Source organism: Ictalurus punctatus, chromosome 11, assembly GCF_001660625.3.
Source record: "Ictalurus punctatus breed USDA103 chromosome 11, Coco_2.0, whole genome shotgun sequence".
NCBI lineage: Eukaryota > Metazoa > Chordata > Actinopteri > Siluriformes > Ictaluridae > Ictalurus > Ictalurus punctatus.
Genome location: NC_030426.2, coordinates 20,299,291 through 20,316,198, shown reverse-complemented (window position 1 = coordinate 20,316,198; position 16,908 = coordinate 20,299,291). Strand labels below are relative to the sequence as shown.

The following is a 16,908-nucleotide window of genomic DNA, read 5'->3' as shown; positions in this document are numbered from 1 at the left end:
TATGTGCAGAACCATCATGCCCAGTGATAGGTGATCGAGCTGGGCAACAGGGGATTAATACTGTAGGTCATGTTGCTTTAAAGGGTCTCTTGGTGAGCAAGGATATCTTATTCAGAATTTAATGTTAATTCCTCCTGTCCTTGTTTCTTTCCTTATGTCTCCTGAGGGAGCAGCCAGGATGTGAGGAAAGGACTCAAGGAGGCGCAATTAATTTAGCTCAAGTATTGATTTCGGATGAAAGTAATTTTTATCTATAAAATGTTTCTTTGCGTTGCATGCTAGAAGTGAAGAAACTTCACTAGGCACTTAAGATGTGCATATATTTTCTGTCAACTGCCAAAAAAAAACAATCAAGAACTGCCAAAACAACGTCATCTCTAGGTTCATGAACAGAAAGTATATGTGGTGGTCTGGAATAGGGTCAATTGAGTTTTTCTGCCAATAAAAAACTGCTCCTAAACACAGAGTGCTTATACACTCTTTACAGGAACAAAGATTTGAAAAGGACCTCGTTAATAAGATATTATAGCCAACAAAGCAGAACTGACTGAATAAATCAGTGCGTAATTTCGCACCGATGATGTGTGAAATGGTGAATTTTATCACAGGGTATGAGAAAAAGATGCGGTTTAGGAAAGTATTTTTCACATCTATATATAGTAGAAAATGTCAACATTTCAACAAGTGAGAAGTTTCCTAGGCTGCCACACATATTTTCTTGGAACTGTCAAAACAATGTCAGGTTTAGGTTTATGAACAGAAATTATGGCGATTTCTACATATTTCTGTGTTGAACAGCCAAATTGACCAATCAGTTGCAAACTATCTCTTGGGCATATGAGGCTGCTGGAGTCAAAAATGTCATCTCATTGTTGCCTCAAAGCATAGCTAGCATCTTATAGGCTTTTTTCATTGCTAATTGAAGGTAGTTGTTTTAGTATGAATGCCAATCTGAAAGAAAAAAAACCCCAAAACAAAACAAAACATAGTCCTCTGTGAAGAGTTGTGATGAGGTGATATGACTCATCCAGTCATGAGGCCACACCATAACCGACAAGGGCATAGTTTACACAGTTTACTTGTTGTTGACCACTTGGATTATTACCTGCGTTTCTTTTGTCATATGTATACACAGACACACGGACACATGTTTGGGCCTGTGCATTCACCAGTTTTTGATACAGAGCCACATAAGCATTTTGCTTTGGGGTAATGTGACAGTTTTCCACTGTTGCCTGCCTGGGAAAATGATTTGTGTTTATGTCAGTTACCCACAATGCAACACAGTGGCCTGGTTTGATAATCACAATCCATTTTGGTCACTTGGGTGGCATGTGGTGTTGGAATTGAACTCACTCTTAGTATTCCTCTGAATTATACTGAAGAGAGAGAGAGAGAGAGAGAGAGAGAGAGAGAGAGAGAGAGAGAGAGAGAGAGAGAGAGAAAGAGTTTTACTATTATAGTATGGCATCAGCTTTGAGACTTATTGTAAGATTCTCTAACTTTCCTTTTCCTCTCTCTTACATGAACAATGCCAAAAAGAGGAATATAACTGAAAATACTCATGGTAATCCCTCTCATCTCTAAACAGCAGTCAGTAGGCTAAATATAGCCGTAGGGACTTCACAGATTGGCCAGCCAAGTCTGGTATTACCATACACTAATGAGATTTCCAAGAAATATGAAGAATTGCAGACAAGAATTCATCTTATAACATCTCTTGTGACAGATTTCTGCCATCCTCAAAGATGAAAATCGGTACACATATTCAATTTGTCTTTGATGGCTATTTTTGTACATTATTTATTTATTTATTTTTTAAATCTCTCCAGCATTACTCCACTTTTTTAATGGAATAGAGGATATATTCCTTCCATTTCTTTCCTTCCTGTTTTTTTCCCCTTCCAACATTGCTTGCTGTCTATATCTTTCTCATCATATTCTCATTTGATGTCTGCTTCCCTTCCTTTTTTTCTTCCTTTCTTCCTTGCTTCTATTCTTTCCTCCTTCCTTGTTCTCTTTATTTTTCTATTGCAGGCATCTCTTTCCTCGTATTATTTTCCAGTTAGGCTTTCTTTCTTCCATTTTCCCTTCTATTGATGCCTTCCTTCAATTTTCCTTCCCATTCCTTCCTTTCAATATCTGTCCAATTCCTTCCTTCCTTCCTTCCTTCCTTCCTTCCTTCCTTCCTTCCTTCCTTCCTTCCATTTTTCTTTCTCTATTTCATTCTTTCTCCTCTTTTCTACCCTTCCTTCTATTTGCTTGCCAATCTTTTATTTTTCCTTTCTTCTTTACTTCCTGTTCTGTATCTGCCCTGTGGGAGGTATTTTACAGCTCATACTAGGAAGTCAATAAAGAGGCCTGTTGGCAGGTTGGATGGTTATGCCTCATTGCCTCTGCAAAGTCATTTGGACTGTACCACCACTCTCCGGAGGGTTAAGATTCTTTGCTTCATTTAGTCTTGTTTACTTGGGGTGATAGGTTGTTGGACAGAATCCTTGTAGTTCAGTGAACAATTTTCAGATGTTGAACTGGAACCTGCTTTACTATGTGATTAGATTAGTTTCACCGATTTCATGCCTTAACAGTGTAATCGGTGACTGTAAAATAGTATACACAAAATGTTCCTCTGTGAGCTTACATTCTAAGCCATTATTGCAATAAAGTAGCATAATGCATTATGTTGAGAGAGAAAACAAATCTGGCATTGCTTTTGTTAATATGCTGTACAGTGGTCAATTTGCTTGTGGATGTTTATGGACTGGAGAGAGCGTTTATGAGGCATGTGGTCTCAGTGACTGTGATCACTTGGCACATACAAGTACACTCACGGTTTGACTTGGGTCCAGAGCTTTATGGGAAAAGAATGGCACATATACAGAACTCCTATTCCTCAGGAACTTAAAAAAAATATTTGGATCAGTATCGTAGTTGTTATTTATGCTTTTATCAATACTAAGCTTTCCCAGAACACTTTTCCGTGCCTTCACACTAGCAAGTGTCAGTGCGACAGTGTCATGATTCAGAATTAGAGGTGGATGCAGATGCAGAATCTCAGTGAAACATTTAATAAAGTAACAAACAAAACTCCACACAAGTCTTACATAAAAACAAGAACAAGCATAACGTGATACATGGGGACAGAACAAACAACGCAAGACAACCGTGCAGTGCTGAACGTGACTATATATACACGCCAGTGCTAATGAGCTAAACGTGAAACAGGTGAATTGAGACATGTGACAAGGTGCGGTGGCTGATGGGAAACATAGTTTCTAGTCCTTCGCCGATATTAATAATGATAATGATAATGAGTCTTTATTGGTCACATATACATATGCACAGTGAAATTCTTTTCTTCGCATACCCCAGCATGGCAGGAAGCTGGGGTCAGAGCACAGGGTCAGCCATGATACAGCACCCCTGGAGCAGATAGGGTTAAGAGCCTTGCTCAAGGGCCCAACAGTGGCAGCTTGGTAGTGCTGGGGCTTGAACCCCTGACCTTCCGATCAGTAAACCAGAGCCTTAGTTTATTTTTTTCCTGAGTTTAACTACAACTGGAAAAAAAACTTAAACAAGGATAACACAGTGATTTTCCTGAATTGTATAGTAGAGTGTATGCATTTTGCCTAATGCCATCAAAAAAAGCCATAACATTAAGCTGTTAATGTAATATTTCAGACACATGTCTGAAGAAGCAAAATACAAGTAATATGAGTGACTTGTCTCTTATGTGTGTAAGCGCAGTGTAAAATTATTACCCGAGGAATACCTCATGGCTTGTACAAAGTGTTGCACTGTGTAAAGCAGCAAATATTTGCTTTCCCATTGTTTTGATCTTTAATGGTAATCTGAGTGGATATTAGTGCATGTGTGTTTGTGAGAGTGAAATAGACATTCACATACACAAACACCCACATATAAACAGTATGTGGCATAGCTGGGGGAGTTTTTGAGTCAGCTTCATTCCACCCACTAATTACACCAAGAGCTGTGCTGCAGCTGCTGAAGCTCTCTCACCACTCTGCTTCCCTACATCCCTAAGTCCATCAGTTTCACCCTCTGTCCTTCTTCTCATCACCCCTTCTCCACTGTTCTTCTCCACCAAAATCTATCCATCACTTCCTCACTATTGTTTACTGAAACCCCAAGATCCGTCCCCTTCTTATGAGACTGGTGTCTGTGCAAAATGAGATTGAATCGGTAATTATCCATGCAGTAATCTGGGTTGTATCAGCACAGCTACACGCTACCAAGCAAGACCTTGGCATTGGCCTTTGTAGCTCCAAACCTGGTAATGGTTGAATGCAGTGAATAAATAAAAGAAATATCTGTAGGGGTAATGATAGTCTCTATATGGAAGGGGGTCATTGCACTTTCCCAGAGAAATGCCAGAATTCCCAAGTGCTTAGTGTTTGGCTTGACTGCTATGAGATCATTCCTGCACTCCCACCACCACCTGCCATTTTTGCTGCCTGATGATTTTATAACATTATTAGAGTTAGTACGCCCACTGTCTCAGAAACACCAGGCATGTACAGGAAATGCAAGGTTTAGTCTCTATAAAAACGTAGTAAATGCCCAACGTAAGGAACAATACTACAATAACCATATTATGAAGAGAATATTTCAATATATTTAAAAAGCGGTGTCAATAATCTTTAAACATGCATTTGTGTTTGAATATTAATGAGCCTAAAATTTTATAGTGCCACATGCATAGCATTATAACGGTAGTGCTACATTATGCTTTTATATTTTATGAATTGTGCAGAGTGAAAATGGTGTCACTTAATATTTTGATGAAATTAATCAAAATATTACAATATCACAAACTTATCACAAAGCTAATGCTTTAGGTATATTTATATTTATATTTATATTTATATTTATGACACAGCACTGATGAATTCTCTGACAGCTCTGACAGTAATTTCTGCTTCAAGGCAAATCAGAACTGTATAATTGTTGATTTGGTGTTTCTGTAAGGAGATGGTTATTTAGTATTTCTAGTAGGATTGTTCAGTGTCAGTTTTCCATCACAGGGCAGAGGAGTTTGTACTTTCCAGTTTGTTGGTTACATAGCAAGCTGTGTTTATAGCTGTTATAATATAAACGATAACAGGAAATATCTTGTTTGTGGATGTAGCACAACATTGAACGTCACTGTGGAAAGAGTCTTTGTATGATATTAGATTCAGTGGTATTGTCAAATAAATTGAATCGTTGCCATATGAATTGAAATCTTAATGTATTGGTGGAAGCCCGAGGTTTACTTTCCTACTAGCTAACATGAACATCTTTCTGAGAAGATTTTAAATTATATTCATACATTTTCATATTTATGAATTTATGAATTTAAGATCGATATCATATGAATAAATGTAAAAAGATGGTCAAAAGATGGCTATAAAAGGAAACCTACTCAGAAATAGTCAAAAGGCATGCGTTTGGGTCTATATATGGCTCAGCAGACCACTCAAAGACACACCCACTGATCTGCTTTCTATAGAATTTTTTGTCAGCTATGACTTGAAATGCTTTGGAAATGTATAGGTGGCTAATTGGAAGACATTGTATCTTAATCATTTGCACAGGAATTTTTGATTTTTCCAATAGCATCTGACAGTATTAATATAAATACATTGCTGATTTATTATTATTATTATTATTATTATTATATTTTTTTTTTACATTTCAGATTCCAAGATAATTTGAAAGACCACAGCAATATTCCGTGAACCTGTTTGCCATCCTCACGTCACCTGATCTTCAGTGCAGCAGTTGAGAGGAAGATTTCACAACACCATCTTTGAATAAAATGGCTGCCCTTCTGAAAAACTGCTTGTACCTGCTATTGGCATTTACTCTACTTCCTCTGGTAAGCCCTGTATACATTTAATCAAAAAAGAAGACACTATTTTATTTATTGATAATATGAAAGGCAGTGACACTTGTGAAAATCTTATGAAATCTTATTTCAGATTAAAAGTCTAGTGACAAAGAGGGATGAAACATCTTTAGAGACCGAAATAATAGTGGTACAGGGGGTACAGAGAATAATAGGCCTAGAGAAAAAGACAGAGGGAGATACTCTAGGCTGTGTAAAAATTCTTCTTTTTATGTTGAGCAATGTCACCAATTTCTGGACAGCTCTCCAGATCACACACTTCAGATGTTTTGCTTCTGGCAGCATATGCCTTGTTCAGCGTGATCTCTACTCTCATGTACACACTATCCTCTTCAACATGAGGAGGCTAGCTCTGTCACTGTTTACATGAAGACCCATTCGTTCTCCTTCTGCTCCTATCCCGAGAAACAAATGTCCATGGGCACATTTACGTCACACACAGTTTGGCACCAAACAAGGTCCTGGCATCTAGTGAGTTCTGGCAACTGATGAGCCAAATGTAAACTGACCAGGAGCCAGCACAGTTCTGCTTGACTGAGTGCTCTAAGCAATCAAGGTTAAACCATTCTTGCACATGGCTGCGTATATTTCTGTTTAGTGTCTCCATAGTGTACCTTTAAACTCAAATACAAAAGTGTGTTCCATTACTCATGGACAAGATCCTGGCATAGGCTCCGGATCCACCGTAACCCTGAACCAGAACAAGCATGTTACTCACGATGAACGATTGAATGAATGATTTAGAAAGGGCAAAGACAGTATGCTTTTATTATACAAATCTTTCTTTTCTATTAAACTAATTTATCTTCATTTATTCATGTGACAACTGCAGAACATTTAATTAATTCATGTTAATTAAACACCTTGTCTCACCATTAAAACAATCATCACTTTATTTATAGCCTGAAATAAGGACTGACAGCGAGATCAATTGACTTAATATTGTTCTTTCTCACTAAGGGTTAAATAAATCAGTATAGTCAGTGTTGCCAGATATACTATATTTTGTTCCTGGGTTGCAGGCTGGATGTTTGATAGTAATTATCTTCTGCAAGCCAGACCTAGTGTTTTTGAGGAAATGAAAATAAATAAACAAATAAATAAATAAATAATCTTTTACATACAGTACGTTTGCAGGCTGATAATTGTGATAAAAATGTAGTGTAAGAGTAAAAATATAAGACAAGTAAGGTATTTGTTAGAAACAGCTGTACACCTGTTTATTCATGTCAATTAGTCAATCATGCTGCAGCAACACAATGCATAAAATCATGCAGCGCTTCAGTTTACGATCACATCAACCATCAGAACTGGGACGAATATGTGATCTATGACTCATCAAAACTGGACAGAAGATTGGAAAAAGGCCAGGTGACACTTTTTCTAATCTTACATTATTCAGATTAGGTGAGCACGTGCCCACTGTAACCTCAGGTTTGTGTTGTTGTCTGACAGGAGAGGACTCTGATGTGGTCTTCCTCTGATGTAGCCGAGTGGCATCAAGGTTGGGCATGTTATGCATTCTGAGATCCTTTTTGCATCACCAAATGTCTGCATTCTTTTTTGTGATGCTTTTACAGGCTTTTGCTGCATCTTCTTTCAGTTGTTGTTTGTTTTGAGGGGTTTCTCTCTTCTGTCTCCTCCAGGGAGTGCTCAATTGGGTTAAGGCCTGGTGATTGGCTTGGCAATTCTAATATTTTCCAAGTTTTCCCCCTGATGAAGTCCTTTGTTGAGTTGGCAGTGTGTTTTGAGTCATTCTCTTGCTGCATGATGAACTTCCTCCCGATAAGATTGGATGCATTTCTCTGTAAATTGACAGCAAGAATTTATCTGTAGACTTCTGAATTCATTCTGCTGCTACCATCATGAGTTACATCTTCAATAAAGATTAGTGAGCCTGTTACAGAAGCAGCCATGCAAGTCCAAGCTATGGCACTACCTCCACCATCAGGAGCAGGTTCTTTCTTTCTGCACACTTTGACCTTTCCATCACTTTGTTCGAGGTTAATCTTGGTTCCAGAACTTTTGTGGCTCATCTCCTTATTTCTTTGTGGATTTCAATCTGACTTTCTGATTCTTACTGCTCATGAGTGGCTTGCATCTTGTGGCATGACCTCTATATTTCTGCTCTCGAAGTATTCTTCGAATGGTGGATGGTAATAACTTCATAATTTTAAATTGTCGTATTGACTAAACTTGTGCAATGGTTGTGCAATGGCTATGATAGATTTTCCATCTTTTCTCTAGACAGCTCTCTGGTCTTCATGTTGGTTTAGTCTTTTGACAACAAATGCAGTTTTCCGGGGCGAAGCCCAGGGCTTAAACCAAAAGTAGACATTCAGGTCAATTAATTGTTTAAACAATTTGATCTAACAGTTCACACTTGGACACTAAGAAACACCTGATATGAATAACAAAATTATATTGCCTTGGTATTTTCTGCCTCATGCTCACACTCACACACTGGAGTGACAGGGTAACAATAAATTGAACCAGTAAGGACCTTGGTTCCAGCCAGTACCTCAGTTGTTGTAGTGTGAAAGCCATAAATAATGTTGGACTCACTTCCACCTGGACTATAGGCAAATAATAAAAGTCTGATTAATACCTAAATGATTATTGAAACTATACTGTTATATTGTGCTTTCTTTGTAGCATTAAGAGATTGTATGGATGCTTTAAAATCCTTTGTATGGATGCATCCTTTGTATGGATGCTTTAAAACACATTTTTAGGTTCATGATACTATTGTCAAGGTCTCTGCAGGCATTTCTAACTATGCCTCTAAGATGGACAGGTCTGTGTGCTTGTCTGAAAAACACTAGCAGAAAGTCATTGTTCTGTAGCAACTTTCAATTGTGTTTTCATTTTTTAAGCACCAAGCAAAACCTAAAACACTGGTAGACGACATACTGTATGTATACATGAGTATAAGTGATGTAAACTTGTAGCTGTATTTTGTTCTCTTTGACGCTAGTATTTTTTTCTTTTATTTATCTGCACTTGGCAAATAGTGATGCTTAGACCCTATTCTGTCTGTTGGTCAAACACTAGTCTTGTTTGGATAATAGGAAAATAAATGAATAAAATGTTTCTATATTCTGATTTGATTACACAATCAGAATTTGTGGCACATATACATTATGCTATTTATAAATTGGTAAGGTGTTTAACAAGCTAAACAATGAATAACATGATTATCTTGCATATGGTTTGCATATAGGAAGGTCTGGCACTGCTAACTACATCATCTCAATATGACCAGGTCTATCATCATTATTGCATAATTACAGTATGTGTGCTGCATGAAATGAGAACACAAGTTTGTAAAATGAGCGTGAAATGTATTAGTTCAATCTGAAAATCATTATTAAAGTTTTTAGAGAATTGGTAGTCAATATTAAACTAGGATAGTCCATATTGGGAAATTGGGAAAACAGACAAGGTCAAAACCAAGAAGTACAACAAGAAACAATGAACATGAAAACTAAGGCTTGGAAATGCACAATAATTATCAGTAAGTTTTTGCAATGAGACAAAGGAACATGAAGGTACAAATAGACAAACTAATCAAACTGAAACACAGAACAGGTGAACACATTAGAGTAGTAATTCAATGATAAAACAAGGGTGGAGACAGGACTGAACAAAGCTACTGAACACGTCTAAACAAAGCAAATGTAAACATAAACACATGACCTTAATGAAAAAGCAAGCAGCGCTCACACGGAAAGAGGGACAAACACTTAATAATCTAATGGTAATTTTGTTGACATCATCATGATTAATTGTTAGCTACCATAATCATTCTGTATGTTTCCATATAAATCAAGTCAAAATTTCATGAATGTACTAAATCTACAGTATGTACAATTGTTTTGTCTTGCAGATCTTAAGCATGCACCCAGACTGTGTCATCCAACTAGAGAAAGAAAAATGCATGGAGATGATGGCATTGGATGACCCTGGCAGTGACCCTGAAAACGGTAAGTAGTGTGTGTTTGTGTGGGTGATTGTGGGTGGTGGCATGTTTGAATATCTACAGTATAGCTGTATATTGTATATATAGCTGTAATTGAACAATTATTATTTAAGGGATATTACTTAAGTGTGTGTGATTTCTTTACATTCTAAATCTTAATCTTAGAAAATCTTAGTACGCATATAGTAGTGCCATTTTTGAGGATTTGGGTGTGTTATAGTGTAATTTAAATGATAATAGTGCAGTTTTCTGCTATCTCAGGTGATTTTATAATGATTCTCACTTGTGTTTCATTTACATATTAACTTTCTCACAAAAGAGATTTTTCTGAGAGTAAATGAGAGTGAAAACAGAGAGAAAGGCCATGCTCAGCATCATCAGCAGCCAAACATATAATCTTCTGATCATGAATCAAACATTTTTCTACTGCACCAACTGAGAAGTTGTTAATTGGTGCTAAAACAAACGAGTTAAAACAAAAAAATCTGTCTGTTGTTCACTGCTTAGTTTATTTAGTAATTCTTTTGTGGGCAAAAGTGCTCCACTGTGAAATCACGTAAGAAGAATATTTGAGTTTCTACAAACACAATTTAAAATGTTTGATAAAAATGTATACTGAACATACTCGTATATTGTCTTTACACTAGCTCACATGAAAACATAATTTAAGTTGGGCAATAAATTGTTAGACCTATATATTTTTATACTCAAATACTTCTGATACCCATATTACCACATCTAAAACTAATTTAGTCGTTTAATCGACATCTAGTGTGGTTCCCTTTGCACTTAGCAAAATTCTAAGTAGTATATTTGAATGAAACACAATTATTTAATTATTGGCAGAGCACAATATATGACTTGAGATCCGTACTGAAACTCAAGAGGAGATGTGTTAGATGGCAGGGATCCTTTACCTCAGGAGAAAAACCTGAGAGACAGGAGACTTAAGAAAAGTCTCTTTTTTTCTTTTCAACTGATCTAATCGCTGTCTAGAAAAACTTATCGACATACAGTTAAGGCCAACAACAAAAGAACAGGTGATGGAGTGTTCGTCCATCGTTAAGAGAGTCCTACATCACCGTGGCCTGAAAGATTGTTGTACAAAGAAGAAGCCCCTAAAAAGCCAGACTGAAATTTGCAGGTGATCTCCAGCCTTTTTGGAGGAGTTCTCTGATCAGATGAAATAAAAATGTAGCAGTTTGCAGCAGCACGTCTCATCTTCAATTAGCTCAAGAGAACCCATGTCACACCCCTCTTCATCTCCCTCCACTGGCTTCCTGTAACCGCCCGTATCAAATTCAAGGCCTTGATGCTCAAATACTAGACCTTGTCTGGAACAGCACCCTCCTACCTCAACTCTTTCCTGAAGGCTTACGTTCCCTAATGCAATCTGCGATCAATCAATGACTGACGCTTAGTAGTACCTACTAACTGTTCCTCAGTGGTGGAATGAACTTCCAACCTCAATCTGGACTGCAAAATCTCTCACCATCTTCAAAAAACAGCTAAAGACCCACCTCTTCCATGAACACCTAACCAACCCATAAAAAAAAGAAAGAAAAAAAATTACTCTGGCACTCACACCTCTACTCTGCGCACTTTGCTTCTTCTGGAACTCAATTAACAGATCTTGTATGGTAGCACTACTTGTATTGTTCTCTGCTTGATATATCGCTTTGCTTGTATTTTCTCATTTGTAAGTCGCTTTGGATAAAATCGTCTGCTTAATGAATAAATGTATGCAATGTGGTTTGGCCATAATGATCAGTGTGTATGGAGGACATACGGGGGAGGCTTTTAATATGAATAACACCATCCCAACTGTGAAACATGGGGGTGGCAGCATCATGTTGTGAGAGTGTTGTGCTGGAAAAGAAACTGTTGCACTTCAGAAAATAAATGTCATCATGAGGAAGGAGGCTTATCTAGAAATACTGAAGCAACACCTCAAGACATCAGCCAAGTTAAATCCTTTTCACAGTTGGGTCTTCTGGCAGGACAGTGATTCGAAGCATACCTGCAAAGCTGTAGGAAAATGGCTTAAAGACAAGAAAGTGATAGTTTTGAAGTGGCAAAAATTCCAGCAAAATCTTGTGCGAAGCTTGTGGAAGGCTACCCCAACCTTTTGATTCAAGTTAAGCAATTGAAAAGGGCAATGCCACCAAATGCCATGTAGTAACACAGTTAAAGCATGGTTACCTGACATGTGTGGAGTCATGAAAAATTGAGCGAGAATGTATTTAGCCTAGGTGTAGCCGCAATTGTAATAGGAAGATCTCTTTTTAGATTTTTAAGAAATCCTAAAGGTAGGGGCTTTCTTAGTTTAAACACCAAATAATATGAATGAAGTTCATGGAAAAGCTGATTCCTCTCTACATTTATCACATTATGCTGCATTCATGACCAAGTGGGAACAGGAAGGAAGGAAATAGGAAAAACAATTAGAACAGCTCTCCAGCATGTAATATCTGAGCCACAGTAGAGGATAATCCTGCTGAATTTAAGGCCTATTGATAATTGCAAAAGGGGTGTATTTAATCTAATCTAAACCCCACCGATCCTCACCGTACAGTCATGATGTCCTGATTCAAAATTATGTCTCACATGATCCCCAAAATAACTCATATAACTCAACAGTGTCATGTAAAAATTAATAAAGAGTGAAAGCCAACCTATACTGCCATCTGTCCTGTTTGCTTTGTACACTTAAAACCCCAAAAATGTCCAATTCTTTGAGAGTTTCAGGTTCATAGGATCAGGATGATCAGTTTTGTTGAGCATAATCTATGTGTGTTTTGATGTCTGAAAAACCTGCAAAAACTGCTAAATCTGTCGTTATATGTAAAGTTGTAATCAAATTTATTCAACCCCCATCGCAAATCAGGTTTGTTGTCAAAATGTACAGACTTTCAGCTGTTTCCAATGAACAAATCAAACGAAAGCAATTGAAGTAGTTCAACACAACAAACGTTTCAAGTGGATTCCCCAAATTCAACTGCAAATACAACTTATAATGACTTCTCCAGTTTCAAAATTATTCAACCCCTTCATGGCAGCATCTTTAGTACTTAGTAGAGCACCCCTTTGCTGTTATGACCTGCTGCAAATAAGATGTATAGCTTCTGGCAGCGTTCCTGAGGAATCTTAGCAAATTCCTCATGAGAAGTGGCCTCCAGTTCAGTGATATTTTTGGGTTTGTGTGCTGCAACCGCCTTCTTCAAATCCCACCAGAGATTTTCTGTGGGGTTCAAGTCAGGTGACTGTGATGGCCCTGTAGAATCTTCCAGGACTTCTTCTGCAACCAAACCTTATTAGAATTTGAGCTATGCTTGGGATCATTATTCTGCCACCACCATGCTTGACTGTGGACAGGGTGTTCTTTCTCCATTCTTCTTCCTCCAGACATACCACTGATACATCATGCCAAAAAGTTCCAGTTTTGTTTCATCGCTCCACAGAACAGAATCCCAAAATTTCTGTGGCTTATTTATATGATTTTGAACTGATTTTTCTTGTGCTTTTGGGTCAGTAGTGGTGTACGTCTTGGAGTTCTGGCATGGTAACCTTCTGCGGTTAGCAGAAGGTTAACCTACTTTCATTAGTTAACTAAGGTTAACTTTCTGTGCTCATTGAAACCTCAGGGCCTGTTGCCGCCAAGTCTTGCTGCAGGTCTTTTGCAGTCACTCGAGGGTTTTTTACAACCTCAGAAATCTAATTGCAGCCATCGGTAGCTTCCTTTTTTATGCCCCGTCCAGATATTTCATGCATTTTGTACCCCTAGCCAATTCAGGTATTTCATAAAGTTTCTGCCCCTAGCCAGCTCACTTATTTCATGTGTTCCAGCTCAAGCACACCTGGTGCAAATAAAGAAGCCCTTGATTAGTTGCATCAGGTGTGTTTGAGACAACACCTGTTTTTCATATTTGTGCTGTTGTGAGGGATTCTGTTCAGGGGTTGAATAATTTTGAAACTGCAGAAATCATTATAAGTTGCATTTTCAGTTGAATTTGGGGAAACCACTTGAAGCATTCGTTGTGTTGAACTATTTCAGTTGCTTTTGTTCGATTTGTTCATTGCAAACAGCTGAAAGTCTGTAAATTTGAACAATAAACCTGATTTGCAATGGGGGTTGAATGATATTGATTGCAGCTGTAGGATCTCTCATTATTTCATCAGTTACGATTGTATTAATGTTGCAGTGTGGTCCAGGCATAATTCCCACTTAGAAAACCTTCTGAAGAACTCCAAATTCTGAGTTAGAATTCTAAGATGTAATTTCTATGGCCAGGCCGTAGTTCACAGTAAGAAGAAATAGTAACATTTTCTGGAGACATGTTAGTTTCCATTTGTGTATGATACACTTTAAGATTGTTAAATACATAATGTAAATATAATTTTCCTAGCATTTAAACAGTGAGCACTGCGAACTTTCAAGTCTATATCCTGCTTCCACTTTTAAAATAAACCAGACAGTGACCAGCCAACACTTGTTGGGCATTTGTGTAAAGCTAAGAGCTTTTTATATAAACACAGAAACCAGACAAGTGCTAACTCACAGTAAATCTTTCCAGACTGTAATCTGTTGCAAGATTGAAGATCCCAGATGTTAAATAATTATCATTTGTCATTAACAATTTAACAAAATGCTCTGCAAGCTGCAATCTTCACCGTTTGTACAATAAAAATAATACATTGCTAAAAATATAGTCACTTGCGCTCTGTATACTGTTGCTGTGTAGCTGAGTCAGGTGTAGATATTTAGCTACTAAGGGATTACTTCGAAAACAGACTAGACCAAACTTTTTCCTCATGTGGACCACGTCCTAGTTTTTGGTGGCATCCCTAATAAATACAGTTAACAGATGTTAGCTGTAGACTTATTTAATGATGGCTAAATCGGACACGTTGGTAGAATTTATTACATATTAATGAACCCAAAACAGTTTCTATTTACCATTACAGAAAACGAGGGTGTTGCATCAATGCATCGTTCAAGAAAGAAAAGACGAGCCCATCAGAGAGTTCAAAACACTTGTGAAATTGTCAGTCATTTCAGATTCATATGTTGATTGGCTCATCTGCCATCATTATTAAGAAAAACATTTTTTTGTTGTTATTTTTGAGTTACAGTGTATTCCAATGTTAAAATGCGGAGCTGCCATTTTCTATCTCGCCCTTCGTCTATACCCCACCCCACAATTCATTTTGAATGCCACTGGGCTAGCCAGTCTCTGAGGTGGGAGATTTCTTGAAAATATTAGACTAAATGAGAAATGCGGAGTTATACACTCATCATCCACTTTAATAGTAACATCTGTACGTCTACTCATTTATGCAGTTAAGTAATCAGCCAATCATGTTGCAGCAGCACAATGCACAATGCACAATCATGTAGATACAGGTCAAGATCTTTAGTTACTGTTAGCATTAAACATTAGAATGAAGAAAAAGTGTTATCTCTGTGACTTTAACTGTGGCATGGTTGTTGGTGCCAGATGAGCTGGTTTGTGTATTTCAGAAACTGTTGATCTCCTGAGATTTTCCACATACAACAGTCTATATCTACAGTAGTCTCTCACACATAACAGTCTCTAGAGTTTACACAGAATGGTGTGAAAAACCCCCCCAAAAATCCAAGAAAACATGACAGTTTTGTAGACTGTGGGTAAAAACGCCTCGTTGATAAGAGGTCAGAGAAAAATGGAAAGATTGGTTCAAGCTGCCAGGAAGGATATAGTAACTCATATAACCATTCTTTACGATCATTCTTTCTAACCTGGCCTACAACAGCATAAGACTATTCCTGTCAGCCAAGAACAGGCTAAGGCTATCATGGGCAAAGAGTCACCCAAACTGGACAGTTGATGAAAAAAATAAACATGTTCTGCAGTATTTTATGCATTGTGCTGCTATCACATTGCTGATTGGATAACTATATAAATGAACAGGTATATAGGTGTTCCTATTAATATGGACACACATATACACACCAAACTAATTTCAGAACACCATTGAAGTTTGTCAGTATTGGACATGACCATAATGCTCTGGTCAGTTAGGAGTCCTGCTGGTAATGAAATGTTTATAGTGTGATAGAGCGGTCGATTATAGCCCTTTGAAAGTAGAGAAAAGCTGGTGTTTACTTGCGTAAGTGTTTTCTAAAGAAAGGAATATAATGTGTTTACCTCAGACTATGATAATGGAGTTATCAGATCTCTATGAGATTCTGCTATGCAAAGATACACAGTTGTGCTTTCTTGCTAGCCACATTTCTGTCTTGTGTAATTAACGCAGATTTGTTGAGAGAAGGCAGGATTTGCGAAATCAGAGTTAATGCCATTTGGGACTGAATAAATGTTCCCGTGGCTTCCAGGAAGACCATGTCATTCTAACGCCCCATGCACATTTCTGTAGAACTCAACTGCCATACAAACTATCATCCCCCACTGCAAATCAGGTTTATTGTTAAAATGTACAGTCTTTCAGCTGTTTGCAATGAATAAATCAATCAAAAGCAATTGAACCAGTTCAACACAATGAATGCTTCAAGTGGTCTCCCCCCAAATTCAACTTAAAATGCAGCTTATAATGACATCTCCAGTTTTCAAATTATTCAACAACCTGAATAGAATCCCTCACAACAGCACAAATATGAAAAACAGGTGTTGTTCCAAACACACCTGATACAACTAATCAAGGGCTTCATTAGTTGCACCAGGTGTGCTTGAGCTGGAACACATGAAATAACTGAACTGGCTAGGGGTAGCAAATGTATGAAATACAAGGACTGGGCCGAACAAGGAAGCTATCAACAGCTACAACCAGATTTCTGAGAAAGCAGGTTGTGAAAAACCCTCGAGTGACTGCAAAAGACCTGCAGCAAGACTGCAAATATTTTTACTTTGTTTTGTTTGATTAATTCATAAAACGGGTTCCTGAATACAGTGGCATGTAAAGGTGCTAATTTGATGCTGATTAATAGATGGAGGATAAGCTCCCTGATCATATGATA

General features: G+C 37.6%; 1 protein-coding gene across 1 annotated transcript in view; it reads left to right on the top strand.

Annotated features, from left to right (window-relative positions):
* adcyap1r1b (adenylate cyclase activating polypeptide 1b (pituitary) receptor type I) overlaps positions 1 to 16,908 on the top strand; it is a 35,486-nt gene that overhangs the window by 3,059 nt on the left and 15,519 nt on the right. Inside the window, exons 2-3 of the mRNA XM_017479181.3 lie at positions 5,702 to 5,881; positions 9,801 to 9,897. Of these exons, the coding sequence (XP_017334670.1) occupies positions 5,822 to 5,881; positions 9,801 to 9,897 (157 nt within the window). The 5' untranslated portion in view covers positions 5,702 to 5,821. The remainder of the gene's footprint in view (positions 1 to 5,701; positions 5,882 to 9,800; positions 9,898 to 16,908) is intronic.